This window comes from Choloepus didactylus, chromosome 13, assembly GCF_015220235.1.
Source record: "Choloepus didactylus isolate mChoDid1 chromosome 13, mChoDid1.pri, whole genome shotgun sequence".
In the NCBI taxonomy this organism is placed as follows: Eukaryota; Metazoa; Chordata; class Mammalia; order Pilosa; family Megalonychidae; genus Choloepus; species Choloepus didactylus.
This window is the reverse complement of record NC_051319.1, coordinates 69,834,730-69,858,081: the sequence shown is the minus strand read 5'-3', so window position 1 is coordinate 69,858,081 and position 23,352 is coordinate 69,834,730. Positions and strand designations below refer to the sequence as shown.

At 36.0% G+C, this 23,352-nt stretch overlaps 1 protein-coding gene across 1 annotated transcript in view; it reads left to right on the top strand.

Annotated features, from left to right (window-relative positions):
• FBN2 (fibrillin 2) overlaps nt 1-23,352 on the top strand; it is a 266,492-nt gene that overhangs the window by 15,126 nt on the left and 228,014 nt on the right. The window contains exon 5 of the mRNA XM_037800910.1: nt 4,960-5,055. Within this exon, the coding sequence (XP_037656838.1) occupies nt 4,960-5,055 (96 nt within the window). The remainder of the gene's footprint in view (nt 1-4,959; nt 5,056-23,352) is intronic.

The following is a 23,352-nucleotide window of genomic DNA, read 5'->3' as shown; positions in this document are numbered from 1 at the left end:
ATTTTAAGGTGGGGAAAAAGGAAGAGGGGCCAGCAGAGTAGAGGAAGACAAAGGAAGAGGAGGAAAACTGGGAAAGCATATCATCCTTGGAAGAGAAATGAAGAGTAAAGGTTTATTTGCCCTATACCAAAGTAACAGGCTTTTGTTTCTTTCCTGTTCCTTTTTTTTGTTTTTTTTTTTTTTTTGTTTTGTTTTTTTAACATTTTAACCTAATTTAGAATGTAATTTTTATCTGATATGTTTTTGTAGAAGCAACCACCATAATTTCAGTTTTGATGCCAGGGATGTGATCTATGCTGAGTATTACAAGAGTCTGTCTAATGAAAGTGTACATCTGTCATATCATCTAGCACAAAGTAGGTGCTCAGTAAATGTCTGCTGAATAAACATGTTCTTGAAACCTCCACGCTTCTACAGTACATGATCAGTATATTCCTTTCTTTACAGACCAACCAATGTAAAATAGGGAACACTTTTGCCTTCTTCAGACTGCAGCTAAGAAACCAGCTCATAGTTGCACCTCTATTTGTCTCTTCTCCTCTGCCTTTCGCTTCAGTCTCCCTCAAGGTGTGAGCATTTTTTTCTTCCTGGGTGGCCACATTCTTTCTCTAGTGGAAATTTTGGCATGCTGAAGTTTCTTCCCAGCTCTGCTGAAATGTAAATTTATGTTTCCATTATATTTTTTTTAATATTATTTTATAACATAACTTTCATCATAACTCTTCCAAAGAAGGAGATTTACCTCCTATTTATTTAATTATTTTGGTTCCAGTTTTTTATCTGTATTTTCTACTTCTCTTCTTTTGCTTTTGCTCTTCGGTGTAAAATTTGGATGCTATAAAGCAAGTCTTGCTTTCCATAAAAATATTCTGTAGTGAAAAAGAGGAAGGGAATTAAGGTTTATGGAGCACCTGCAAAGTGCAGCCGCTGTGTGCTTTGTTTTATACACCATTTTAACTTCATCCTCAGACTGGGGTGTATGGTAGGGGCCATCAGCCCCATTTTACATGCTGGGAGATTGGGAATGAGAGTGCTGATTTACTAGGAAGTGCTGGGACAGCAAAGCCCATTATCTCTTCACTACATCATTTGGCTTCCTAAAATAAGGGGAAATGCTGTGAAATTTTGACATATTGCAGGATTCTTTCTAGTACCTATGATACGTTGAGAGCTACAGCAGGTGATGAGGATACAAGGGCCAACAGGCTCTGAGCCCTGCCCTGGAAGAACTCACTCAAACGAGATTGGAATATAAGCAAAATGGCCGTGTCTGCTGTTCTCTCTACCTTTTGTTCACAGGACCCCTTTACATTTCTTAATGTTATTGAGGACCCCATTATTTTATAGGTTATGCTTCTTGATTTTTTACTGTATTAGAGATTTAAACTGAGAATTAAAAAATTCCTTATTAATTCATTAAAAATAGCAACAAACCTATGTTACATGTTAGAATAATTTTTTAATGAAAAACAATTTGTTTTCCCAAACCAAAAATTTTAGTGAGAAGAGAGGCATTGTTTTACATTTCAAAAATCTCTTTAGTCTCTGTCTTTAATATCAGACAGCCTCATAGCTACTTCTGTAATCAGTCTGTTGTGATGTGTTGTTTTGGTTAAAGTATTTAAAGAAAATCTGGCCTCACACAGATATGTAATTGGAAGGGAAGGAGTATTTTAATAGCTTTTTAGCGAATTGTGGATCTGTCATGTAGCCTCTGGAAAACTCTGGTATATGCTTGTGATATCATGAGAGTGAGATAGATAATTTTAGTTGTATCATGAACATATTTTTGCCCTTGTGGATCCCTGGGGCACACTGAGAACTACTCATCTCTACACCATGATAAAAACTTTAATACAAGTGTGTACCTAGTGTGATCAGGATCCTCAGGAAGGAACAAGTACAAATGTGGAGGATGTTTTAATTGAGAAAGTACATGGCAGTTTTAGAGTAAATGAAAATGTGGGATTTTAATTAAATATCTTTGGTTTCACTGTATCTTCTATATAAATATCATTAAATTGCTCTTCCTTACCCCATCACACGAAAATGGCTGAACAGATTTTTTAGAATGGTATGACCAAAAAATAGTTTGTACTCATGAAATTCCTTTTAAGAAGCCACAGGAAGAATGAGAAAGGGGATAGTTAGTGAAATTGAGCTTTGAAAAGAGGCCTGTGTGACTGTCGATGGCAGAAGTTGCATCATGCATTTTAACATGCTCTGGACAAAGGAAAAAGAAACCTGAGCACAAGTTGACTTGAGCACAAGTCAAGTCGCCAGAGATGATAATTTTGCTCCAACTGCTTCTCACTTGAATAACACCATGTTGTATGCCCCAGGAGAGCATTAGCGTGGATTTATCTATTTCATGATGGCGGCTTGACTGTCTTTAAGGAATGCTGGAGAGTTGAGGTAGATGTGGAGTAGGTTACGTGATCACCTGCTTCTTGAAAGACTAGGTTTAACCCATTATGGATGAGCTCTTTCCAGAAGTCCACGTACTCTCCTACCTGGGATGTGGAAGCTCTGTTTTGGAAGACCACCTACCCAGGGTAGATCCGCATGTGATGGTCACTGGCAGAATGCTCTTTCCTCATCCATGTCTTACAGGCTAGCATTCTTACAGTTACCTTTCTGGGAAAATGACCTCTCATTTACATTTCATACTGCTTGATAATCTTTAAGGAAAATCCCTAACGTTTTCATTAATTACTTTAGATTCGCGTTACCCTTTTGCAATATATCTTTTTAAGAGTTGAAGTCTTCAGATCCTGGCAGTTGTTTCTGTGGAGTGACACACCATGTGGAGTTCTCTGACAGGTCTTTGTTGTCTTCCACATCCCTGTCCACCCCTGTCTTTCTCATGCTCTTTGTGCCTTTTTATTCTTTCTTTTATTCTCTGTATTTATTCATCTCATTTGCTGCCCATCCCATAGTTCAAGGCAATGGTGAGTTGGACATGCTACATAGAACCTGTGACCCACACTGCTGCATCCAAGTCTCAGCTTGGGCATGGGTGAAGAAGCAGAAAGATGTGGTTCTTAAGGAGATGTGCTTGTGCAGAGGCACACAGAATTCTGTCTTTGATAAAAGCATAGCTGCAAACAAATATTTTAAGGCTTTTGGCACAGCGATGCTTCAGATGAAAGATAGCCTCTGTTCCCCGGTGCATTTTGTTCTTGCTACCATCAGCAGAACAGAAATCATGCCATACATTCTGGATGATGATAGGCAATGCAGTTCAATATTCCTGGTAAGGAATTAGCAGCATTATGGCATCTTCAGAGATCTGTATATTTATTTGACCTTGCCATTTTTGATATGTACCTCACTTGATGTGCACATAAATGTGTTTTGCCCCCTCTTTTCCCTTTAATTTAAAATGATTAATGCCTCTAAACTCTATTTTTTGGGCACAGGTTGTAGAATACTTTCTCGTCATCTTCATCAGTGAGGACAGAGCGTTTCTGTTCAGCAGGGTGGGTGGGTCAGGAGACACGTTCTTACTATTTTCTCTTGGAGAAGACATGATTCTTGAATTCAGCTGTTGTAGGCATAGGTTGTGGTAATACTTGTCTTAGTTTCCTGAGGCTGCCTTAACAAATTACCACAAACTGCGTGGCTTAAAACAATGGAAATTTATTGTCTCAGAGTCCTGGAGGGTGGAAGTCTGAAATCAAAGTGTCAGCAGTACCATGCTCCCTCTAAAACCTGTTGGCGAGAACCTTCCTTGCCTCTTCCAGGCTTCTGGTGGTTTTCTGGCATTCCTTGACTTACAGTCTCAACTGCTTCCTTCTTTACGTGGCCTCCTCTCCACTGTCAACTGCTGTCTCGTCTCCCCATTCTTACCCCCCATCTCCCCTTTTCTAGTCATACTGAATTGAAGTCTAGTCTAGTTTGGCTTCATGCATCTTCAAAGACCCTATTTCCATATAAGATCACATTCACAGGACAGGGGGGTTAGGACTTTAACATTTCTTTTGGGGGGATGCAATTCAACCCATGCATTTATTTTGCAAGGATTTTAAGAATGATCCTTTAGACAGAGTCTTTCTTGTTGCCAGTCCTGGCTGCTGAGCTGTCAGTCTGTGAGGCAGTGCAGCCCCACGTGGGCAGCTGCTTGGGCTCCGTCCTGCCTGGCAGGATCCCTCCAGACCCTCGTCACAACCGTATCCCGAATCCAGGTCTTCCCTGGTCACAAATAAAAATGAGCCAAAAGGGTGTGTGCTGCATGTGTTAGTCATTATTCCTTGAAAAATGAGGACTGCAGGTTGATTGTATTTGAAAGAACTTATTATATTAACCCAGTAAGGATTGTTTACCTCTTTTCTTTTACAACCTATATGTTCTTTCTATGTGGTTGGTAGTTATTTCTCTTGGTATTTTATGGCTAAAGTTGACGGTACTTTCCCCACCACTTTTCATGTTAGTTTTGTCCTTTCTGCTTTACCCTTTTTTTTCCTGGCTTCTTTTTCTTCTCTCACTTTTGCCTCTTCCTTTTATTGCCCTATCCTTTTTATTTTTCTGTATCACACTTTTCCTCCTTTTTTTTTCTGCCTGCTACCTAGTATTTGCCTCTTTTTTTCCTTCATTTCTCCTTATTTTATTCACTTCCTTATCTATGAATAGATTGCATGGTTAATAGGGTGGAAATGGAAGATTGAATAGTTGTATTGTGATGATGCAAGCAGCAGCAGAGTCAGCCAGATCTTGTGATTCTGAGAAAAAAATAACAATTTTTACTATGTGCTTACTTAATGATGAGAATTACATGAATTGTGTAGACTTTTGTCTCGATATACACTTGAATATATTTACTTAAATGCATAATGTGAACTGTACCTTGTGTTTTAGAGATATAATTTAATGTAAGCCTCTTTTTTGGCAGCATCTTCACACTGCTATATTGTACTTGAAGATTTACTGTAATTAGCTTCTTGCTGTGTTTATATGCAGCTGTCTGCGAAAATGGATGTCAGAACGGTGGACGTTGTATTGGACCCAACCGCTGTGCTTGTGTTTATGGATTCACTGGTCCACAATGTGAAAGAGGTAAGAAAAGGAAAAAAAGAAAAAAAAAAAAGAAAGAAATGAGAAAGTCATTTTGGAGAAGTCTATTTTGGTGGAAAAAAATGTATAATTTTTTATTATGCAATGAAAATTCTTATACTGAAAAAAATTTCTATGTTTCATTCATTATGTCTGTAACTTGAATGGTAAGATTCTGAGCCTGAACTAATAGCAGCAGAATTGTCTTCATGTTTTCCACCAGAGTGATTCAGGTCAGGAGACCAACACTGAGACTATGACAGTAGGATAATTCTGAGTGACTGACTGATAGCAAATTCTAATAATACGCTTAATTCCACCTGGGAGTTCCTGTTGGAAGTGCTGATGCTATTAAAAAAAAAAAAGAAAAAATGTGCCAGGATGTCCTAAGCTGCAAAACCCATACGATATGATGTAAATTGCCCTGACCAACAAGGAAATATATTATTTCCCGTAACAAAGTGTCTAGAGCTAATGGGCTTTGGATTTAACACTGTTACTGTTTCTCTTGGCCCTGCCCTCCTTGGTGTGTCAGTTTTGCTACAGCCTGGAGTTCTTTGCTAATTCTAAGATGGCTGCCAGCAGTACCTGAGGCGACTTGCTTCCTTGTTCATGTCTAGAAAGAGTATATTGCTCCTCTAACCATGGACCATTAACAGCCTCCATAGATATTCCATTAGCTGATTGACTTAAGCTTGAGTTTCTGATCCAACCCGTGGCAAGGAGGGTGGCAGTAATATGTGTGATATAGACTTCTCAGTAACTGCCCTTGGAATAGGGGTGGAAATAAACATCTCCAAAATCTCACGGAAGGGAGGGTTGTACATCTGAGCCCAGTAGAAGTTCCGTTGGGCAGGAGAAAAGGGATCGGGAATGGATGCTCAGTAGGCATTAACATTGGTCATTCTATCCAGCTAAATAGTCAGTCAAGCCAATATGAAACGGTTTACCATGATTTGAACCACATGAAACTCATGGCCTTTAGACAGCTGAACACTTCAGCACTGATGCACTAAGTGATCTATGAATAATGTCCTAAGATAAAATGAGTGTTTCTATGTCAAATAAGTTTAAACTTTATAAATGTTAAAAATAACTATTTAGTGTAGAATCATGAGTAAAAGTAAGCTTAAGCTAACAGTCATATTAAAAATCATAATCTTCTCAATTTTTTGCCCTGTACTTGTTCTAGCATCTAAAGTTGTATAGCACTTTCTTTGTTGTGAAACGTTAGAGCATATAAAAATTATGTTGATGAAATATTATGGATAAGTAGTAGTGAGTGTTTATATAGATACAGAGGCTTTGAATTAATTTATATTTTAGAAATTACCTTCTTTACTCTGACCAAAAACTTCATTTTTTATTCAGGTTAAATGTTGAGAAGGAACTGAGAAATTAGAATTCTATGACTAAACGTGCAAAATATGATATATGCAGCCTTTTAACATATACTTGTATGTATATATACATCAAGGTATTTATATTATTCCTAAGGTAATTGAGAATTCCTGGGACTGAAGTACATTCCACAAATGACAGGGTTTATAGTTATACCTAGGATGATTTTGAATATCTTTACCAGATGCTTTTATTTGGGAAGAAAAGTTAATTATGAAATGTTAGCGTATAAAGATAAGTTATTGAGAATGGAATAACGGGAACTTCCTAAATGACATTAAGTTTATTTAAACACTACAGAATGGAAAATAGTTATGTTTAAAATTTCAAACATAATCATAATTGGTGGAGATGATGTTAATTTTTTCTGGAAGTCATGTAAACTTTGCAGCTCCTTCATCCTAACGCAGACTTCAAGTTCAATTCCTAATTGGCAAAGGAAAGAGTGGCTTCAACTCAGAAGCTTCCAGGCATTACATCACTATTCTTCAGCAGTTATTCGTTCATCAGAATTGCTAGTTCTTACTAAATTTGAGACTCCAATAAAGATTTGCATACTTCTTACATGTACAGGTAGCATGTTTGCAGAAGAAATTACAAAATTAATTAGTTAACAAACTGGTCTTAAGGATATTTTTTAATACATGGGTTTGTTTCTTAAAACTCTTTTTAGTTACTACCCTTCAGTTGAGAGTTCTAAAACTTCATTTCTTCCAAAGAAGGAGGTAATAATTTTCATTCTTAGATTGTGACCACCCATGAACTTTAGTATGTTTAGGAGAGATGTTCAATTTTTTAAAATCTATGATAGCTAATGCTACTAAAATTGTGGTTCATAATTTTTCTCAAGAAACATTAAGTCTCTGTAGTTACAAAAGGAATAATTTACTCATGTTGAGGTTCAGTGAATAGTTATGTGCTGTGTTAACATTTAAGGTCTGTGTTGTTTATTTTTTTAATTACTGAATTTCAAAATATATTCTTTGTTCTCAAAAAAAAAAAAAAAAAAAGACCTTTATAAAATTAGGGATGTATTTCCTCCCTAATGTAGAACACATACGGTTTTCCTTTAAATTGGCCTCTCGGAGTCAGTTGTATGATAAAACATGACTGCTTTTCCAGCTATCTGGACTTTTGGCAGACTGGTTTCCAGACTGGAGACAGAGACTGAGTGGTAACTAATGACTGGCATGATTATGGTATTTAACTTGAGTCTCGGTGCTGGGTAAGCTGAACCTCTTTGGAGTTCTCTTCTCACACTTGCTGATATGTACAATGACCTTTTATACTTAGCATTTAAAAAAGAGTTTTTGTGACCACATGCTGATTGTAAAATGCAGACAGTTCAACTCTGTCCAAAGCACATGAATATACCCAATTCTTTTTAGTTCTATTTCTAAACAGATGCATATGAAAAAAGGATAAGCATTACACTTAATATATACTTGAGAATAAATAGAAAGGGACTCAGCATATGTGGAGGCTTGGTGATTTTTGACCTAGCACTTAACATTTGTTTTTTATTTATAATAAATTATCAATTTATTTATCAATAGAAACTTAATATTTGTCAGTACAAACTTGGTGGGAGGAAGGACAAGAAATGAATTTGCTTACAGGATTTCTGGACAAATTTGTCCAGAGTCCCTGTGTCATCTTCTTTGACTTAAATAATTGTTGAAATATTTTATGAATTGACTTTTTCTTGAAGCTTAAATAAGGACTATCTGTTAGAAATACATCCTAGACCCCCTTAAGTTATGCAAAAATTACTACTCTAAATTGTTTTTATCATGTACACATAATTTCCCTAGAAATCTTCCTTAGAAAACACATTAATTCTGTAAAATTTCAAATGTCCTTATGGTTAGTGGCATTTCCTTTAAAAGGTAAATCTTTCAGTAAATAGTATTTAAAAAGGACATTTAGAGAATTATTTTTTAATCTATTTATAGCATGTTTAAGAAAACTTCATTTTGTTAATCTGCCATCTGAAATGAAAAAAAAATGAGATCAAGAAAGGACATTTAGAGAATTATTTTTTAATCTATTTATAGCATGTTTAAGAAAACTTCATTTTGTTAATCTGCCATCTGAAATGAAAAAAAAATGAGATCAAGTTGTAAATGGTAGTGTTTATAAATTCTAAATTTCAAGACTTTAAGTAAAATGAAAATGGATTGATTTCACTTCAGGATAACTTGCATAAAATTGTACAATGTAGAACCTAATGCGTTAGCTCATACTCTAAAAGCATGCTTAGAAAGGAGTCACTCAGCCACTGCTTGAATACCTCTAGGCACGGGGCAGTCATTCACCCTATCACAAGATATTACTTCATCATTAGAGTCCTAGTTTTTGGAATTCTGCATTATTTTGCTGCTGCCCAAGCTGAACATTTAGCAGATGTATAGCATGTCCCTTATTATCTTAATTCAGTGGAAACATGATGAGGGTGGCTTCTTTTAAAGAGTCAACCACAGTCTACCCCTCAGGAGTGCATGATGGTGACTTGAAGTCTAATTAAAGCCCTTGAGTTATTCTATAAATTTTTATTCACCCACCCACATTTTGGGGTATCAGCTAATCATGAGAACTGCTAAACCTACTCATACCTTATCCATTTCCTCTAAGAAAAGGAGTGGAGAGACAAAAATTGGGATTTTCCTGAATTCTCAGAATTATATAGAGCAGACCCAAGTTTGTTCAGAAATAACTGGTACACTTGTTAATCTATGTTTAGTCCATGGATTTTGGGTTTTTTATGAAGTATGCAGGGTGGGTACAATCTATGAACCTTCAAGAAACATTGCAAACTAGTAGTGTGGCCAGTAATACAGGGGTGTTTGGTGAGGAGAACAAGCTGGTATTTTGGATTCTATATGTATGATTTGATAATTTCAAGAAATGTGTAAGCAGTACATTTTAGGAAAAAAATTCTATTGTAATTTTATTATTCAAAAGAAGTACCTGTTTTATTATTGACCATTTGAAAATAAGATAAAAGAATAAAATGCAATTATTCATAATTCTTCCACTCAGGATTAATTATTATTAACATTTTGGAGGATATACTTTGAGTCTTTTTTCCTATTAATATATAGTGTTCCAAAGAATGGGATCTTGCCATTCTTATTGGAACCTACTGTTCCAGTACTTAGAACTTACTTCTCTTTTCACGTTATTCAATATATTGTATTATATAGTATAATAGTTGCACTGCATAGATATATTATAATAATGAGGGTTATGCATCTACATTCTTTTCAACCATGTTATGATATTGGTAAAGTTAATTCTCTTCATCTCACAGATGAGGAAACTTTTCCCAGATCAAACTTGTGGCAGTAGTGGTATGAAGAGAGGTGTAGGGTTTGAAATAATCTGATTCCAGATCTTAAACTCAATTACTGACATAATTACATTTCTTATTATTTGACATTTAGAATCACTACCAGGTTTCTTTTTGTATTGTTGGTTTGTTTGTATTTTAGCAATGTTGTCATAAAAACCTTTGTTGATAAATATATATCCTTGATTTCAAATATATCTAATTATATAAGAAATGTAATTGCTGAGTCATTAAGTACTTGAAAATTTAAAGCTTTGATATGTTCTGTTTGTTTCCCTTTAGAAAGGCCTTACCGATTTGTATGCCAGTCCTTAGAGATAAGAGTGTAAGTTCCTTTCTGCCCTTATCAACATAGGGTATTCAGACATTGAAATTCTTTTCCTTTGCTTGGGAAAAAAGTAATTGTTTTAAACTGCATTTCTAAGATTACTTGTGAAGTCTAATCTTTGTCCCATTTATTGGCTTTTGGCCTTTATTTTTGTCTATTCATATTCTTTGTCTTTTTTAAAGTTGGTTGTTTGTAGTTTTCTTATTGATTTTTAACAGCTCTTTAGATATTAAGGAGGGTAATAGCTTTATCTGGTATACATAGACAATATTTTCCTAGTAATTCATTAATTTGTCTTTTAGTTTTGTTTATGATAATTCCTGAATTTGGATGTTTTAAATATTATGTAGTCAAGTTTATCAATCTTTTCTTTTTATGGTTTATTCCTTTGGTATTGTGTTTAAAAAAAAAAATCCTTCCCCATTCCAAGATTGCACAAGTCTCTATTTATAGTTCTGTCCTGGTGCTTGTGGGATTTTATTTCTTTTTACCTTTTAAACCACGAGTTAGAATATACAGGATGGTAACTAAAGCAAATTTGTATATAAATATTTAATATTTATTCATCATATATTTGCTTGGTACTTAAGTATTAGGCTAAGTACTTGGGACTTGAATTATAAAGAAGATTCCTATATACTTCCTGTTAATGAGAAACAAATTTGCTGTTTAAGAAACAAAACTAGTCATTTACTTTAAACACTAAGCTGCAGTACAGCACAGAAAATAACCATAATAGGAGTAAGAAGAATTTTACATGAGAACTCAGAAATGCTTCCTGATTAAGGAAGAATGAGAGCAGTCTTCTTGGATAGTTAATTGGAATGAAAAAATTGGAACTCATTTTAGGGGGACCAATACCATAAGACTAATTCCTGTGTTGGTATTTGAAGTCCATTGTGACTGAATCTTACATTAACATGATTTAAACTCCGTAATTAATTACCAATTACTACACCAAACTGATAATATTTGTTTTATAGAAATAAACAGGTCCCCCTTTTCTTGTGCTCTGGAGGTTTATTGAGAAAGAAATTATAGGGAACAGAGAGAGACTGTTACCAACCACAGCTGTCAAACTCACATGTGCCCACACGCACGCACACACACTCTTATTTCTGTACTTGTGAGGCCATTAAGAAGAACATTTTATAACCTTGCACTCTCTAAGCTAAACTTAGCCTTAAATGGGCATCAGAGAAGTACCAAAAGATTTGTGGGAGCTTAACTTTTTGGCACCAGCTCAGAGGACATCCTTATCTTTAATACCATGAAGAATGCAAGGAAAAGAAAATGAAAGGAAAAAAGCAGACAGAGGAAATTCAGGGGAAAGGAAGGAAAGAAGAAAATGAAAGATGATAGGAAAAGGGAGATATAATGCCAAGAGAAGGAGTAAGAGCTCTTGGTTGTATTAAGGAAAGGACTGGGTTTGGGAGAATATAAATTGATTGATTGATCTTATCTGAGTCCAGGGCTCCTACTTCTCAGTCCTCAGTTTAAGTCTCTGCTGTTTAGATCTATGGAATAAGATTTAATGTTTTGGCCAGCCCATTAGATACCCTGGTGTTTTATCCTTCTTTGAATTACTGCAGTGAGTATTTTCATTTATTCCAGCCCTAAGTGCCTTTATTTGTATGTTTCTTTGTTCATTTTTGGTTTATCTACCTTAGAGACAGGGAAACCTGCGATATAAAGCAAAAAATATTCAGGTAGTTTATATTTGTGTAACTCCACAATGTTTTCCTGTTTTCCCATTTCAACATTAGGTTGAAAGACTTTAGAGGTGAACTGGTGTGGAAATTGGGCAAAGCTGCCCCCACAAATTAAATGTAATGAAATATTATTATATAGGATTAAGCAAAAGTAATTAATTATAAAATACTACGTGGGGTTGGGACAGCGAGGTTATATAAAATACACCATTTGTTTTCAAAATCGGAGAAATTAAAAATTACCAAATAACTTCTGGCTCCAAGGGTTTCAGATAAAGAACTATGGAACTGTAATTACCTCATAGAGTTGTTGGGAAGATTAAAAGCAATAACATGTAATGCACTTGACACATAATAGGCAGAGTGCTTGGCATGGTAGGCATCCACTAAGTGTTATTTGCTGTGTTTTAGGAACATCGGGTGTAGTCAAAACCAAAGCTTAGTATTAAGAACCGAGTGACCTTGGAAACCTGATTGATCTCTCCGAATACTTTTTCTGCATATACAATAGGTGTTGATTATGTCAATCTTGAAGAATTTTTGTGAAGATTAAATTATGTAGTATAATATCCGGCACCCAATAAATGATTATTAAATACTAACTTCTTTTTAACTGGTCTCCTCAGTCATCAAAAAGATAGGTGTGGCTGTTGGCTATTTGAAATGGAATGTTCAAAAATGGAATCTTGAATGGAGAAAAACAAGAATTTGGGGACTATTTAAATATACCCAAAGAAAGTTTAATGCTGTTTTCCTTGAAAGTGGAATGAGTCAGTATAAATAGTGTATTTTGGAGGCTCACATTCCTATTCTGAAAATTAAATGAAAGACATAGTTCCTAGCCAGTGCCTAGCACATAGTAAAAGCTCGATAAATGATAAGATATTCTTTTTAAAACCAGAGCCGAGATATGATGTGATCTCTTAGACAAAATTGTTTTGATGGGTGAGGGAGAGATTGTCTCAGGATCCCTGTTTGTCTCAGTTCAGGATGTTTCAGTTTTGAACAATGTAAGTTTCATCATTTTAACCTTCATGTTTTTGACAATATAGATCAGCTGAAAAATACTGCATTTCATTATCCTCTTGCTACCTTGCATGTTATGCAATTGAGTTTTTTAAACCCTTTACCTTTATCTTGTTTGGGCATGCTTGTACTGTAAATACCAGTGTTGCTATCATTCATTACTCATTATTTAACTGGTCTCTTTAAAATGTCTTAATCCACCTCTTACCAAGGCACAAGGCATTGTTCTATGCATTTTACAGTACAATTCGTATGCATGTAAAGTTTACTTTAGCCAGAGTACTTGTAGTCAGTAGGATTTGCATATTGCTATATCTAAGAAGGAGGTCAGAGGTGTCTTCAAAATACACTCCAGAGGTCTTTGACCATCCTCCCCTAACCTTACTTCTCTAGCAAAAATTTGGTATGCTCTCCTCTTACCTTAACCTGCCATGTATAACATTCCTTTATAATAGCAGTCTTCATCATTACATGGTGGCTGTTTATTTACTTGTCTGTGCATCCCTTAAAAGCACAGACTTTTCTTTTAACTTGCCTTTGTGTTCCCTATACTCTACACACTGCAGTATGTGGAAGTCATACCATATATGTTATGATGTACATATAGAGATTCCAAGTAGAATAAAAAGGATGTGCAGGAATAGTAAAGGTCCTTGAATGTTATTGGAAGCTTATTGATCTAGTGTAGCTGCAATTTACAGTTATTGAAAGGGAAGAGTAAGGAATGAAGTAGGAATAATAAACCTTGGCCTTAATATACAAACTCTGGAATGTCAGGGTCAGGTTGCTGCCTTCTATTCCATAGTCACTGGGGAAAGGAATTATGAAGGACTTCTATACTTGAAGGTGGTTATCCACAAAGGTTAATCTGCAGTGGCAAACAAGATGGAATGGAGAGTGAAGAGATTGAAGGCAGAGAGACCATTTTCAAGAATTCATTGCCTGTCAACTATATGGTAGCAATGGATTATTGAGTTTGTATAACATTCTCAATGACTTTATGATTTACGTCTATATATATGTATGTATATGTATATATATAATGGGAAATGGAAAATTTTGTAATATTGGGGGAAAATAACTAAATTTATTGAACATCTACTATGATAAGTGCTTTAGAGGAATTTACACAAAAACCCCAAGATAACATTTTGTTTTTTAAGTCACATTACAAATAAGAAAACTGAGACCCAAAGAGATAAAGCAACTTGCTCAAGTTCACTCAGGTCATAATAAATGGGTAAACTAGGAACTGAACACAGGTGGCATAATTTCAGAACCCATATACTTAACCACAACTTCATTTTAAATGAAAGGTAATATAGACCATATTCTGTAGTATATGACTGCTAAAGTAATACAGTTCCATTTTTTAGAACCATATCATGTCAATTGTTCAATATGAGTAATGATTAACAGGGTTCATGATGCTGATTGAATGAAAGGGTGGCTAGCTATTTTTGCATTCTTTTGTTGGCTCTGCTGAATGCAGAATTGGGGGCAGTTACCAACAGTTTCTGGAGGAAAGGTTGGGGCACTTTTTTTCTGTTAGAGGCTTTATGCCAGAAAGAGACAGCTGATATTGTAGGGAAAGAGAAGGAGCAAAGTAAAATTCCTGAAGTAACAGGGGACATCAAACATTGCTCTTGGTGTCCAATTATAAATACAATATATATTTTAAATATATTGTACTTGGCTCTATATTTTGTTTAACAATGAAAGAAAGAGAGGAAGATGGCCTTCTTATAGATTTGGAAGAATACTTATATAGGATATATCATTTAAGGAGAAATACAGAGGAACTGCTGATCTTCCTGCTTTCCCACCTGCAAACTCTGAATTCATTCTTACCTCCTTTCCCTAGGGCTCTATGGAAGGCTAATCTTTTTATAGTTACCCACAGTTCCAAGTGTGCTGGTTTGGAGCTGTTATGTACCCCACAAAAGGCCATGTTCTTCTAAACCATTCCTATGGGGGCAGAACTATTGTGGGTAGGACCTTTTGGTTCAATTGAGATGTGACCCAGCCCATTCAGGGTGCGTCTTAATCCCTTTGCTGAGTCCTTTATGAGGATAAGAGAGAGAAACACCCTAGAGATGCTAAGAAGGACCCACAGGAGCTGAGAGAGAAAACCACTGGAAACAGAACCTGAAGGTGACAAAACCTGGGAGAGAAGGATCAGCAGACATCGCTATGTGCCTTCTCATGCAACAGAGGAGCCCCAGATGCCAGCAGCCTTTCCTCAGAGAAGGTATCTTCCTCTTGATGCCTTAAATTTGGACATTTGCGTGGACTTAGTACTGTAAATTTGTAACCTAATAAATCCCCATTGGGAAAGCCGATCCATTTCTGGTATTTTGCATTCTGGCAGCTTTAGGAAACTGAAACACTTCCCTAGAGAAATCTTTTTGGTATATACATTTAAGCTTCTTCCATTGAATTCCTATACCCAGATTTCCTTTTTTATGTGATCTCCTAAAATAGTTATTCACAATTCATAATGCTTAAAACAAAATTAAGACTTCTGTTGCTAGCCAAGATAGAGTAACAGGAGCCAGATTAACCAGATTAACTGTCTGCAGAGGACTAAAAAACAGGACATAGTATATGAAATAATGGTTTTTCAAGATATTGGACATCAGGCACCAGAAGATAGTGATCCTGAGAGAAGGGAAACAAGCAATGTGAGCCCTCCAGTTTCCCCAGCCTGCTGCCTTAAGATCTTGAGTATCCAGGCCATGTTTCATGGAGAGAGATCCTAGGCATATCCTGGAAGAGTTCCTCAGTTGAAGAGATGGGGCTTGGATTCCAGGGAGACCAAGGTGACTATAGATCTCAGGACAGAATACTGGAAAGGAGAGAGCTGTATATATAAAGGGAGGGACCTCTGGAGATCTACACGGAGTCCCCCTCAAGTTATCAGCAGAGTACTGATCAGTGTTTGCAAGTGAGAAAACTACCTGAAGCGGGAGGAAGAACCACCTGCAAGACTAGAAGGAATAATGCTTGGATTGCACACAAACCCAGAAATACCACCTTTCTCACAAACCATACTGGAAAACATTCTAATTTTTAGGGCATTGGGTAGCATACTCAGAAAAGTCTTGCCTCGGTAATGGGGAATACTTAGACATAGACTAAATGCTGCTCTTGTCTTAGCTAATTAAAAAAAACATAAACAAAACAAAACAAACAACAAAACAACTTAAAAGCAACAGCCAAAAAGATCAAACATTCAAGAACAAAGTTTAAGAATATTTATAAGAATCTAAAAATGTCAGCACCCAAAAGGATAAAATACACAACTATGTCATTCAATCAAATATTAACAATAAAAAATTTTCTGCAAATTAACACAGGAGAGTAAGACTATAATGAGAAAAAATATCAGTCACTCAAAACACGCAGAACTGATACAGGTGTTAGAATTAGCAGAGTACAAGATTAAAACAGTTTTCATATGTGTATTCCATGTGTTCCAAAAGCTAGAAGAAAGATTCAAAATGTTAAGGTGAGATGTGGAATCTAAATTGAACTTCCAGAGATGAAAACTACAATGTCTGAGATGAGTAATACTTAGGTGGGATTAACATCAGTATGGACATTGCTGATGAGAATGTTAGTGAACCTGAAGACGTAGCAATAGAAAGTATTCAAAATGAAACACGGGAAAGTTTTTTAAATATCACTGAGCTTGTGACAACATCAGGCAAATTAAATACATGTAATTAGAGCTATCCAAAGAAGCAGATAGTAGAATAAAATATTTGAAGAAATAATGGTTGCAACTTTTCTAAATTTGATGAACACTATAAACTGAGAGAATAAAAATGATAAATGAATCCCAAACAAAAGAAACATAAAGAAAGTTATATCAAGGGGCATCATGATGAAATTGCTTGAAACCAGGGATACAGAGAAAATCTTAAAATCAGCCAGAGAAAAAAAGGCATATTTTGTATTGAAGAAAAGAAAATAAGGATGACAGCCAATTTCTCATCAGAAATAATGCAAGTGAGAAGACAGTGGAACAACATATTTAAAATACTGAACAGCAACAAAAAATTCTCTACCTAGAATTCTATACTCAGGAAAAATATCATGCAAAAATGAAATCAAAACAAAGACCTTTCAAACATATAAAAGCAGAAAGAGAGTTCAGCAGACCCACAGTAAAAAAAAAAAAAAAAAGAAATGTTAAAGGCAGTCCTTCAAGCAGAAATAAATACTAGACAGAAAAATGAATCTGTACAAAGGAATGGAGAGCCTCAAAAATGTAACTGTGGGTAAATGTATGATGTATTTTCTTCAATCAAATATATATCAGATTTTGTGGGATAACACTAAAGGAGTACTAGTTTTAGTTTTCCAACTGCCAACACAGTGAATTGGCTTAAACAACAGGAATTAATTGGCTCATGGTTTTGAGGTGAGGAGTTCAAAACTGAGGCGTCAGCAAGGTGATGCTTTCTCCCAGAAGACTGGCATTCTGTGGCTGGCTGCTGGTCATCCTTGGTCTTTGGCTTTTCTGTCAGATGGCAGTGCACCAAGCAGCACCTTCTGCTTGCTTTTCTGAGTCCCGTTGACTTGCAACTTTTGGCTGCTCTCTGTGGCTTCTTTTGCTGTCCAGTTCCGTTTGCTTATAAGGACTTCAGCCTTACTGGATGAAGGCCAGCCATCATTCAGCTTGGGCACACCTTAACTAAGAACATTTTCAAAGGCCCTTCTTATAAATGGGTTCACACCTACAGGACCGAGAGTTGGGATCTGAACATGCCTTTTGTGGGGGACATGATTCAATCCCCAAAAAGCATTTAGAGGAAAATTTATAGTTCAAAAGTTCTGTGTTAAAAGAAGAAAGGTCTCAAATCAATGACTTCAACTTCTACCATAAGAAAAATTTATACAGAAATGAAAATAACAGAGTAGCCAAAGCAGATTTGAAAAAGAATGATGAAGTTTGAGGACTTGCTATCTGATTTCAAAATTTACTATTGAGCTATAGTAATCAAGATAGTTTGGCTTGGGGAGCTGAGAAGCAGACCCACACATACATTGACCACTGATTATCATCACCAAAGGTGCAAAGGCAATCCAATGTAGTCTTTTCAACAGATGATGCTGAAACAATTGGATATCCATATGGAAAAAATAAACTTCAATCCATACCTCCTACTAAATACAAAAATTAAGTAAAAATATATCATAGATCTAAATGTAAAACCTAAAATGATAAAATTTCTAGAAGAAAACTTAGAGGATCATTATGACCTTAGGTTAGGTCCAGATTTATAAAATACCACACCAGCATGATCCCCATTAAAGAAAATTTGATATACTGAATTTTGTCAAAATTAATTCCTGGTCTTTGAAAGACATTGTTAAAAGAATGAAATGTTAAGCCATGGACTGGTAAAAATATTTTCAAATAATATATCTGATAAAGAACTTGTATCCAGAAATTTTAAAACTGAATAATAAGAAAATAAAACCCCTGTTGATAGGCAAATATTTGTACAGACACTTCACCAAAGAAGACAAGTGGATGGCAAATAAGCCCATAAAAATCCATTCAACATCACAATATCATTAGACATTAGAAAAATGCAAATTAAAATCAGGAAATATCACTACACTGGAACTTTCTTATGTTACTGTTAAGAATGTAAAATGGTACCACTTTGGAAAATAGTTTGTCCATTTCTTAAAAAGTTAAACGTTAAATATTCCATGTTCATGGATAGGAAGGCTAAATGTTATTAAGATGTCAATTCTACCCAAACTCATCTACAGATTCAATGCAATCCCAATCAAAATTCCAACAACCTACTTTGCAGACTTGGAAAAGCTAGTTATCAAATTTATTTGGAAAGGGAAGATGCCTCGAATTGCTAAAGACACTCTAAAAAAGAAAAACGAAGTGGGAGGACTTACACTCCCTGACTTTGAAGCTTATTATAAAGCCACAGTTGCCAAAACAGCATGGTACTGGCACAAAGATAGACATATAGATCAATGGAATCGAATTGAGAATTCAGAGATAGACCCTCAGATCTATGGCCGACTGATCTTTGATAAGGCCCCCAAAGTCACCGAACTGAGCCATAATGGTCTTTTCAACAAATGGGGCTGGGAGAGTTGGATATCCATATCCAAAAGAATGAAAGAGGACCCCTACCTCACCCCCTACACAAAAATTAACTCAAAATGGACCAAAGATCTCAATATAAAAGAAAGTACCATAAAACTCCTAGAAGATAATGTAGGAAAACATCTTCAAGACCTTGTATTAGGAGGCCACTTCCTAGACTTTACACCCAAAGCACAAGCAACAAAAGAGAAAATAGATAAATGGGAACTCCTCAAGCTTAGAAGTTTCTGCACCTCAAAGGAATTTCTCAAAAAGGTAAAGAGGCAGCCAACTCAATGGGAAAAAATTTTTGGAAACCATGTATCTGACAAAAGACTGATATCTTGCATATACAAAGAAATCCTACAACTCAATGACAATAGTACAGCCAGCCCAATTATAAAATGGGCAAAAGATATGAAAAGACAGTTCTCTGAAGAGGAAATACAAATGGCCAAGAAACACATGAAAAAATGTTCAGCTTCACTAGCTATTAGAGAGATGCAAATTAAGACCACAATGAGATACCATCTAACACCGGTTAGAATGGCTGCCATTAAACAAACAGGAAACTACAAATGCTGGAGGGGATGTGGAGAAATTGGAACACTTATTCATTGTTGGTGGGACTGTATAATGGTTCAGCCACTCTGGAAGTCAGTCTGGCAGTTCCTTAGAAAACTAGATATAGAGCTACCATTCGATCCAGCGATTGCACTTCTCGGTATATACCCGGAAGATCGGAAAGCAGTGACACGAACAGATATCTGCACGCCAATGTTCATAGCAGCATTATTCACAATTGCCAAGAGATGGAAACAACCCAAATGTCCTTCAACAGATGAGTGGATAAATAAAATGTGGTATATACACACGATGGAATACTACGCGGCAGTAAGAAGGAACGATCTCGTGAAACATATGACAACATGGATGAACCTTGAAGACATAATGCTGAGCGAAATAAGCCAGGCACAAAAAGAGAAATATTATATGCTACCACTAATGTGAACTTTGAAAAATGTAAAACAAATGGTTTATAATGTAGAATGTAGGGGAACTAGCAGTAGAGAGCAATTAAGGAAAGGGGAACAATAATCCAAGAAGAACAGATAAGCTATTTAACGTTCTGGGGATGCCCAGAAATGACTATGGTCTGTTAATTTCTGATGGATGTAGTAGGAACAAGTTCACTGAAATGTTGCTATATTATGTAACTTTCTTGGGGTAAAGTAGGAACATGTTGGAAGTTAAGCAGTTATCTTAGGTTAGTTGTCTTTTTCTTACTCCCTTGCTATGGTCTCTTTGAAATGTTCTTTTATTGTATGTTTGTTTTCTTTTTAACTTTTTTTTTCATACAGTTGATTTGAAAAAAGAAGGGAAAGTTAAAAAAAAAAAAAAAAAAGAAAAAAGACAAACAAGGAAAAAAAAAAAAAACAAAAAAGATGTAGTGCCCCCTTGAGGAGCCTGTGGAGAATGCAGGGGTATTCGCCTACCCCACCTCCATGGTTGCTAACATGACCACAGACATAGGGGACTGGTGGTTTGATGGGTTGAGCCCTCTACCATAAGTTTTACCCTTGGGAAGACGGTTGCTGCAAAGGAGAGGCTAGGCCTCCCTGTATTTGTGCCTAAGAGTCTCCTCCTGAATGCCTCTTTGTTGCTCAGATGTGGCCCTCTCTCTCTGGCTAAGCCAACTTGAAAGGTGAAATCACTGCCCTCCCCCCTACGTGGGATCAGACACCCAGGGAAGTGAATCTCCCTGGCAACGTGGAATATGACTCCCGGGGAGGAATGTAGACCCGGCATCGTGGGATGGAGAACATCTTCTTGACCAAAAGGGGGATGTGAAAGGAAATGAAATAAGCTTCAGTGGCAGAGAGATTCCAAAACGAGCCGAGAGATCACTCTGGTGGGCACTCTTACGCACACTTTAGACAACCTTTTTTAGGTTCTAAAGAATTGGGGTAGCTGGTGGTGGATACCTGAAACTATTAAACTACAACCCAGAACCCATGAATCTCGAAGACAGTTGTATAAAAATGTAGCTTATGAGGGGTGACAGTGGGATTGGGAATGCCATAAGGACCAAACTCCACTTTGTCTAGTTTATGGATGGATGTGTAGAAAAGTAGGGGAAGCAAACAAACAGACAAAGGTACCTAGTGTTCTTTTTTACTTCAATTGCTCTTTTTCACTCTAATTATTATTCTTGTTATTTTTGTGTGTGTGCTAATGAAGGTGTCAGGGATTGATTTAGGTGATGAATGTACAACTATGTAATGGTACTGTAAACAATCGAAAGTACAATTTGTTTTGTATGACTGCGTGGTATGTGAATATATCTCAATAAAATGATGATTAAAAAAAAAAAAAAAAGTTAAACGTATGATTCAGCCATTCCACTCCTATTTTTTTGCCTCAGAGAAAGGAAAGCATTTATTCATGTAAAGATTGTTCCTGAATGCTAATAGCAGCTTTATCTGTAGTAGCCCAAGACTGGAAACAACCCAAATGTCCATCAACATGAAAATGAATGAAAACATTGGATATTTATACAGTTTGTTTAAATTAACTCATAAAAAGTAATGAATGATTGATACATGCAATATGAATGAATCTTAGAATGTTGATGCTTAGTGGAAGGAGCCAGACAAAAAAAGAGTACATACAGTATGATTCCATTTATATAAAATTCTAGAAAATTTGAACTAATCTATTGTGACAGCACATCAGTGGTGTCCTGGGGATGACAAGGTGTAGGAGGAGCAGGTTGGAGGAATTTCAGAGAAGGAAGAAAAACATTTGGGGGTAGTGGATATGCTTATTATTCAGATTGTTGTGATGATTTGAGCTTGTACATATGCAAAAACTTTTATCATACACTCGAAATATTTGCAGCTTATACCTCAAAAAGCTGTTAAAAAATTGAACAATAGAAGTGATTGTTCACCCACTCATTTTTTTTGTATAAGTTGGTTATATGTTTTTTATCTGCTTGCAGAAAAACAATGCATTGATTAAAATTTATATTATATTTATATTTAACACCTTCCACCTTTAATTTAATGGATACTGCACACTAATGTGCAATATGAATAAGTACCTGGGCAAACTTCTTGAAAGAATTAATGAGTAGTGTGTGGAAGAGTCTTAGGGTGAATGGAAACTATATGTCTCTGAAAAAGTATATTAATATTATAATAAACATAATCCAATCTGTTCTTCCGTGGAGAATTAAAATTATACTGTATGCTTTCTTGAGTCTCTGCTAGATTTAACCTCGTACTCAGTTGCTGTTGGAGAAATACAGTGAGAAACACTTTCTGAAGCACTGTGCCCCCTCTTCAGGGGCTTCTATGTTGGAACTTTGAAAGCAATGTGACTAATTATTGTCCACATAATCACTATAGATCTCTCAAGGAACAAACAGGACACAGAGACAGGATACTACTAGAAAAATACAAGGAGTATACTTTCATTATTTACAGTCGTACAGGACACTTCCTGTCAAGGAGTTAAAAACTAAATTTATGTTGAACAAACTGTCATAGCATGTAGGGAAGATAAAATTTTCCATCTGCCTGCTTTTTGGTTATTGGGAGCGTTTGTCCTTACAAAGTGCCAAGTTTTAAAAAATATTGATTATTTAAATCACATTTTACAAATCTCTTTCCAGTCTTATTCTTTTTGTTTAAAACTGAATAATATAGTTAGGCCTCCATTTCTTGATTTATCAACATTACCAGTTTCTCTTTGTTGAAGACTGAATCACATCCCTGCCAAAAGGCATGTCCAGGTCCCAATCCCTGGTCCCTTTGTGTGAGCCTGTTTGGAAACAAGACCTTTGAAGATGCTATTAATGAAGGTGTGCCCGAGCTCAGTGAGGGTTGGCCTTCATCCAATATGGCTGACGTCCTTATAAGCAAAGGAAATTGGACACAGGAAAAAAGAGGAAAATCCACAGAGAACAGCCAGAGGCTGGAAATAAATGGTACCCAGATGACAAAGGAAAAGACACTGTCTTGTGACGGAAAAGCCAAGGAACCCCAAAATTGCTGAACAACCAGAAGATACTGACCCAGGAGGAAGCAACTATGAGCCTGGAACTTCCCGTTGTTAAGCAAATCCATTGTACGGTGTTTGTTTCAGCAGCTAGGAAACTAAAACACCATTAGTTTTCCACAATGAAGGCATTAACTACTGCATCCTTTATTATTGCTTTTTTTCCCTATGACACTGGTTGGTTGATTGGATTTTGTCATCAAGTGGTTTTTCTGGGAAGCGCTGTGAGTGCTTTCTCATTGTGGTGAATGTTGGCCTTTTGCCTTATACTTGAACTCCATCTTGG